Below are 8493 nucleotides of genomic sequence, written 5' to 3'. Positions count from 1 at the left end.
AACAACTTGATTGCCTCTCTCTTGTTTCTCCCACCAATCCTTGTCCAACTTCTTCATGCCAGGCTGCACCAGATTTGAAGATAGCTCCAGATTTTGATCCAACTCGTCCACAAATCCTTTCATTGGCAAATCTGGAGCTAGAGGTTCTACACGGGTCTTCCGGAAAGAGAAAGGGATTCTGCTAGGCCTGCTACGCTGATCATGAAAACCATGCCCGGTATGGAAACCATTTGTTTTTTGTTCTTCCTTGAAACTTTCCCCCCCTTCAGCTTCCTGAGGTATAAGCAAAGGAATATCTTGGGAAGAAGACCCTGAAGAAAATGAATCGCGTCTTTTGATATTTTTATGAGGACGCGCAACACCATTACTTCCATTGTCCATCTCACTGCTCATTCCCATGTAATGAGGAATAACCATGTGATGCTGAGGCATAAGCAGCGGAATTGCTTGCTCACGTGGAGCTTTGTTCCTCTGAGGAATTATAGAAAATGTCAATATGACAATACAATCATATCAGTGAAAGAAAAATATGTTTACAACAAACATGAACCTTTGCATAATTCCAGCGTTGAACAAAGTGTCGAGCAGCATCACGGCACGGCGGTCCCCAGAGAGCACAATGGACATCATGCCATGGCATACGTGGATACTTTTTCCGATCTAATTCATCCTTCATGGTATCTTCCCAGGAATTTGGTTCAGATTCCCTGAATGTTGTATTACATGAGCAACTAGCAAATTTACAAACAGAAGAAAGAGCTGGACTACCCAGATGATCAACTTTTTTTTGAGGACTCTGATAACCTATCAGTTTGGTTCTTGAAGGAAAAGATGTTAAGAATGAATATGAGAAACTCATCGACTAGATTTTGAAATGGGAAAACTCATTTAACTAAAAGAATCAACTAACCATACAGTTTTCATCACCTATCATAGAGTCTAGAGCAGTATAGTGTTGACCTAGCCGGAAAAGGAATCACCAAAAATATGTTCACCCTTGTAGTTCTTGCCATATGTTGTTTATTGAGTTTTGATTATCGCACTATTTTGCTGCTGCTATTGTTTCTTTCTTGTAAACTTTTTACACTGATTTTCAAAATTACGGCTATGCTTTCTTCATTATTTTCTTCTTCTTTTACTTGGATTTGATGCACTTGAGCCGAGGGACTTTCAAACACAGCCTCTCTACCTCTACGAGGTAGTGGTAAGGTCTGCGTATACTCTACCCTCCCCAGACCCCACTTAGTGGGATTTCACTGGGTATGTTGTTGTTGTTGTGTGAATTGTATCTCATACCTATTTGTAGGTGTGTCTTGTATTCTATTCATCAAGTTAATTGTTCGCTTCCTTCTCTTAGTTTCTCACATGACATTGGAACCTCTATGACTTCGTAAAGCTTATGGTGATCAAAACTTTTCTCTCGTGTATTAAGCGACAATATTAGCACAATCTTCCGATGAGTTTATCTTCTTGAGTTCTTCAAAATATAAAGAAACAAGATAGTTTCCTTTCCCCAACTTGAGTTTAAGGGGAGGGAGGTGTTAGAATGTTGGCATATTGGTGTGTTAGAGCTAATGTTAAATTACTCCCTCATTGAATGAATATAAGATGTGAATTGTATCTCACACTTATATTGAGTTTCCCCTTGCATTCCATTGTCAAGTTATCTATTTATTCTCTTCCAGACCATTATGTTTGTCATACAACCATCTCTTTTTGCTGTTGATTACACAGGTATAGAGGTTATACTTCATTTCTCTATGTCTAAGTCAGAAAAAGATACCAGACTGCGGGCCATCTGAACAAAGGGACCAAATGAATTAAATTATACTGCTGTCAGTAGTTACAGAGTAGTTCAACATTTTTCCTAAGCTTATATGAGCTATAACTACAAGTATTTCAGAATATTTATGCAAGAATGTTTTAATTATGTGCACCTGGAAACAATCAATATACTAAGGGCAATCTTACCATTTTAGTATAACCACACAAAAATTTATTATCCCTTAAAATATAATGGAATTCACACATTGCTTAGGATTCTCACATTTGATTATTTATGATTCAAAGCAGGATATGACTAGTTCGAAACAAAATGAAAATACAGTTCTCATAAAAAGTTAGTGCATAGAACACCTTGGATTATAGTAATCTTTTCCAGGCCATATAAGAGGTGGACAATCACCCACTTTGTGTTCAGCTGAGTCATAACGGCCAAAGCACAAGTCCAGTCCTCCGATAAAGCAAATCTGATGGTCAACAATGACAATTTTTTCATGATGGGACCTATATGTAACCATACATAGCCATTAGTTGTGAATAGAGTAGCTAAAATTGCCAATAAGAATAACGAAACAAGGCAATAAGTACGTTCAGGGAACACATACCATAGATACACACCACTTGAGAAATGATCTGGATAACGCAGCACTCTGACATTCTCATGGATGCCTACCAGCTTTCTCTTGCTATACACACTGTTGATTTTTAACGCAATAGCAACCTCTTTGTACAGAAGGATGTAGATCTGCATTTGAAAATGAGCTAAAGCTTTTCACTTCAATTATCAGAGGAAAACAAGCCATCACACGGAAAACAGACGAAAAATCCAGTGCTTTACCAATGCATTCAATGGATTAATAAGAATTGCCACCTAATTTTGGAAAATACAGACCTCGATTAAGTGACCTGCAGCAATCGCCACACAAGATTTTACAAAATACTTGTGCTAAAAATATTTGAGATGACACAGGTTTGACAGGCTATTTACCAAAACCTAGGAAATGAAGCAACTGCCCTCCAACACCCCACCCCACCCCCCACCCCCCACCCAACCCAAAAGGGGAGGAGGGCAAGAAAAGAGAAAGACCACAGCACTATCAAAACCACAGAGGTAACTACACATTTATAAATAACTGCAAAATCTTAAGCACTTGGGAGGGGGTAGGAGTAACCAATCTGTTTGCAAAAGAGAACTGGCACACCATGTGGTAGCACTCGCAAATAAACCACTTCAAAAAGCTGAATTCTGGCAGGACTGGTACATTAACAAGATGGATACTGGTCATAATCAGTACATCACACAGACACACCAATGAGTTTATGAAAAGAAAAGAGAACTCTGATTTACAAGTTCAAATATTTCTCACAGTGGAATTGTAGAACCTTTCTCTCTAAAAGCACATTACCTTACTATAGATTAAGAAGGATAACTCATAAGAGCAAAACCAAACGACAAGAATTTCTCTCCATTTCATACTAGATATTAAACAATCAGAACCTAATGAATGATTTAGACAAGCTTAATCACTAACCTGAACACCTTGTTTTGCTTTGGCTTCCAGTAAAGCATCAAGCCGGAAGGATGCATTAGTGTGAAAGGGACGTCGCATATAAAGTTCGGGGCACAGCCACCAGCCACATATAAAGATCTGTAAAAACATTGAATGACCCAAATCCTTTCTAACTTTGAACAGTATGTAGATAAAAATTGACTTCTGTAACAAATGCAAACTTAAACACAGACCTCTGACTTTGCTTCTTCAATAGCCAAAGCTATAGCTTCAAATGCTGATTCACCATCAACAAACCACTGAGCCTGACTGCCATCCTCTGTCAAACCCCTAGGAGGAGCATAAGAACCAAAGCGGTGAGGATGACACCATCCTTCAGGTGGCCTAAGCCCTGCATCATTAATTGCTGCTACCCAATCTTTAACCTTTGCATCGCTTTTGGTCCTCAGTTTGATACACCTTGAACCACAAGACACCTAAGAAAAACTTATGTTGTAATACCCAAGTAGGAATCCCAAGCATCTTTAACTAGTATAATTTACTAAATATAAGATCTCAATGACTCTAGAGGAATTGGCTGAACTTCTACACTAAAGAATACAAAGCAGAATTCTTCAAAAGCATCATAGTTTCATAAGCTGCTTACCCTAAAATAGTGGCGTAAAGGGTTTCCATCTTTTATTTCTTTTGCTAAAGAAACGCGACCCTCTCCATTGCCATCGGAGGCTGGTAGTACATCAAACACTATTATATCTAACGGCTCAGGGTCACACGGATCTTTGAGGAAAGCCAAGAATCCAGGTTTCAATACAGCCCAGACCTGAAATGAATCCAACCAAGAATCAAACAGAATCTTTATATCAAATTTAGACAATTACTCAAAGCCCTAGAAGATTGAAAACATAACTTGATATTAGAACAAGGCAAAAATCCTAAGTCATACATAAAACTTGAAAGATTCCGATATGACTCCATGTCAAAAGTCATTTTTGTTGCATTATAAACACTCATTTTTAAGACTTCAGAAGAAGAAAATCCAAAAAACACACCCCTTCTAACAGCAAAAAGTATACATTAGACTAACCAGCATAAAGAGGAAACGTCGATTCACACTAACAAGAACAAGGTTGAAAAGGAGCACATCAAACTGCACTAATCTTTTTCCAGCTAATGCCCAAATTAGATGTCAAAATCAATTACCACAGTCCACAGACCACACCAGTTCCTTAAACCATGCCCAGAGTTCAAATATAACACAGAAAGGACCCCAGTCCATCCACTAGTCCCTTAAACCATGGCCAGAGTTCAAATATAACATGGAAAGGATGCAAACCAAAAGAATTGTGCCAATAACAACAGAACAAGAACTTCCCTTATAGAGTAAAGAAATATGCTCTACTCGAAAACCTCAGGCCTAAAGAATACAAGTAGCTTTGGCGTTGTTTCAAAACCAAGCATAGAATCAAACTATAAATTACCTAGATCTCCACTTAGAAATTTCAAGAAAGTTGCCTCATCAATGATTTTGCAATTTAAGAGACAAAACCGCTACTCTAGACAAAGTGAAGGCTACTATTGCAGAATCATCTATATTTTAGTCATTAATGCCAAGAGATACAGGAATCAGTAGACAGCTCCAAAGAAATTTGAAGCTTTCATGCTCTATGACAATATAGTGCTTCAGACAACCCTTTGTAATAAACTTCGACATAAAAAGTAAAATCTGGAAAACATTTATTATGAAAAAAGAGAGTAAATTCTGGAAAATATATAAAGAACTCTCAATTTTCACTAAGTGATTATCGTGCCCTAAGTTCTTTGCAGGTAACAAATAATCCGACAAATGGACAGCTGAGAGGCTGAGTAGATATGTGTAACCATCTTAAAATCAGAGAACCGTATACATATGAACCAGAAAGTATAGCTACCTTCTGCCAGTTGTCTTTACAGCAACCGAACCACTGACATGAACAACATTTCCGACTATCATCGTCCCTTTGAATTTTTGGTAAGTGCTTCACCATAATATAGTCTTCTTTTAGCTTAGGACCATACTCGGGCGAAAAGGATAATCTTGAAACTTCCAGAAACCTGCATACCTGCAATTTAGTTCCAGTTAAATAAGGTGTTGCCAAGTGTCTATTCATGTTTGCTATCACACTTGACATTATATAATTTGGGGAAAGTATTTTTAGCATTAACACGTTGATTAAGAAGACAACTGTTGAGCTATCTTCAAGTATAAAACCAAGGTACACTAATACAAGTATATGTTAGACATCTCTGGATAGAGAATGTAAGTGTTAAACCACCAGTTGATATCAATAAGTTGGGTTTTATATTTTAGATATTACCCTTAGAAGAGTGAAAACATTCTCCCTAGAAATAAAACTTCAAGATTCAAACCACTATTGGGAACTTGAATATAAGATTCGTTTACAGACACACATCGCACTTTTGATGGAGGAGCACACATGGCACCTCAACACAAATATATTAACTCTTATTTATTACAAATGTACATGATGAACAACTTTTTTGGTATTGTGCAAAGCAAATGAAAATGTCTTCTTTTCTGTTCTAGCTGATTTGTGTCACTTTACAAGTACCATCTAAATTCCTAGCAGACTATACAAGAAGGCAGAGCAATGAAGGTTCTTGGACATTGATTAGATGGTAAAGTCAGGGAGGTTCTTTCTCCGGCATTTATTTTTCATAAATAAGGGAATCCAGTCCTTCTAACTACATTTTGAAGTTTGTTTCATAGAGATGCAATTATGTAAACACAAAAACATCCACTAAGCAGGGAAATATACTTATCAACTAGAATTATTTTATTTAGAAAAAGAAATCTAATCAGGAAAGGCATCTTGAGAGGTGAGTGAAGTCCAGGAACTAGACATCAGGCTAAATGTCATTCCCGGGAGAACTCAGTAGAGTGAGGCAAAAGTGAAAGGTGGTACTAAGAAACATCTGGTGACCTCAACATATGGCAAAGGGAAAAGTGAAAGGTGGTACTAAGTAACATCTGGTGATCTCAACCAATGGCTAAGGCAAAGAAAAAAGAGTTGCAAAGGATTCTTCGAGTAAAAACAGCAAAGAAAAGCAAGAGTTAAACCACTTCAAGATACCTCCTGGGAATTGACAATATCTATATTTCCAAGAAAGTGATTCAAGTAACCCTGCATAGCATTTTTTGCTCGATCTGACATTGAATGTTGCCTTCCGAGGGTTGGCCGAATTATTGGCAAAGCAGCACTAGACGGAACATCTCTGAACAAAAAACCACCTGTAAGAACGATAACTATTATAACAGGAATAGATGTAATTAGTGCTTCCCTTTTATCATGAAAACTGGTTCTAGTTGAAGAAGCACCTGTTTTTGGCACTTTCCTCAGCACGCAGAGGACTAGCCTCATCATCAGGTTCATCCTCATCTTGCATTACAGTTGTATGATCTCCTATCCCCAAGTTTTGAAGCCAATCTTTGACCTTTAAAAGAGTATGTCAGACAGAATGTCATAAAAAGTGCACCATACACAGTCGTCAAATCAAAATCGTGCTGCTGCCAAATGCACCAATCAACTAAACAATATGGAACCAACAATATTTCACGGGAAAAGCCCAATATACCTGCTCTTGCTTCTCATGAATCTCCTCAATGAATGCACGCTTTTTTAATGCAAAATGTAAATAAATTACATGCGAAGCTTTCTTCACCAATTGCCACTTGAACTACAAGAAAAAAGAAATGAAAAAAATGTGGCACTGTTAGACAAGAGTGCCTCAACTGCAAGAGAGGGAGGGACAAATATTTCAGGGAATAAGGTCTTTCTAGAAGGAGACCAAGACAAATACATGATTTTGAATGGAGGATCACAACTCCATTAACACAAAATAAGTCTATCATTCTCAAGAACAACCAAATGGTGTTGGTCTTTGAGCTTCAAATAACAAATGAATTCTTACCAACCTTCTACACTTTAATGTTAAAACTTCCCGAGTTAAATTGTTCATGTCATTTATCACTCAGAATAGATAATGTAAGGGACATTGATGTCAAATTTACTTATGTGCAATGATCTCTAGTACCAAAAGCAAACCTACGTGCAATAATCTCTAGTACCAAAAGCAAACCGTTTCAGTGAGAACGACTACAACAAAAACAAATACTACATCCCAAACCCAAACTAGTTCGACTCGGCTATATACATACTCTATATCTGTCTCTTGCTTACTCACAATACCGTTCGCATTGCAAATTTTGTTCTTTCTGACCTAAACTTGACATCGTTTGGTTTAGAAATTTGAATTTCCATTAGTAATCAAGACAACGATTTATTAACAGCCAAAATTCCTTTCACAAAGTCAAAAAAGGCTAAAAACAATCAACCGAAATCACCTAACCATATAATTCACATATCCAAAATTCATTTCAGCTTCTTCCTTTAGTAAAAAATTCCACATTTATCGTCCAATTATAATTCCAAAATACAATTATTCACTAACAAATCTATTTGAATTAACCTAATTGCAAATCAAAAAAAAAAAGTTGTACGGAGTGAAGAATAGTACCTGCTTATATTGGACTTCAATGGTATAAGTTAGAAGCATGGGGCTAATGTCACCGGCGTCGGATCGAGATACCTGTATAATCGCAGCCTGAGGCAACTCATCGAAAATTCGAGTTGCAGTATCCTGATGAAAGGAGTATAAGGACGACAAGGTAGAAGCCTCCGGCTCCGGTTCCGATTGCATCTGGACGTAACGTGGTCCATCGCCGATCGTCAACTGCTCCATTTTGTATGATCGGAAAACAAATAAATGTGTATATGTGATCGGAGATCTAAACTAGATAGAGAGAATTGATATTGATATTGATAATGATAATATGATTCATCTAGTTTTTGTAGAGAGAAGGAAGATAGAAGGTGAGAAACGGCATTTGTATTTGATTCATTCAAGCTTCAAACCAAAAATGGGTCATTTTTTTCTTTTTTTCACTTTACCCTTTGTTTGTTTTATTTAAACTTGTATTAATTAATGGAATATCTAGCTAGTCCGAATTATAATACGGTTTGACGAATAAATATGCTTTCTTTTTGGGTTACGTAATTAATTAACCTATAAATACGACGGAATTCTAGAAAACTTGGTTATTACTTATTAGTCATCGTATTAATTAATTAATAGTGCCAAC

At 37.0% G+C, this 8493-nt stretch overlaps 1 protein-coding gene across 1 annotated transcript; it reads right to left on the bottom strand.

Annotated features, from left to right (window-relative positions):
* Positions 1-6: 6 nt before the first annotated feature.
* LOC125853036 (phospholipase D zeta 1-like) lies at positions 7-8261 on the bottom strand (the record flags this gene model as incomplete). Its single annotated transcript, XM_049532712.1, has 12 exons — positions 7869-8261; positions 6927-7028; positions 6670-6785; positions 6425-6566; positions 5222-5392; positions 3940-4113; positions 3527-3769; positions 3315-3431; positions 2388-2527; positions 2137-2286; positions 551-707; positions 7-471 (listed from the first exon to the last, which is right to left on the bottom strand). Coding segments are annotated over exons 1-12 (2202 nt in total), but the record flags the coding sequence as incomplete, so codon positions are not given.
* Positions 8262-8493: the final 232 nt, after the last annotated feature.

The sequence above is a fragment of the Solanum stenotomum genome, unplaced genomic scaffold, assembly GCF_019186545.1.
Source record: "Solanum stenotomum isolate F172 unplaced genomic scaffold, ASM1918654v1 scaffold7940, whole genome shotgun sequence".
Taxonomy (NCBI): Eukaryota; Viridiplantae; Streptophyta; class Magnoliopsida; order Solanales; family Solanaceae; genus Solanum; species Solanum stenotomum.
This window is presented reverse-complemented; position numbering and strand designations above follow the sequence as displayed.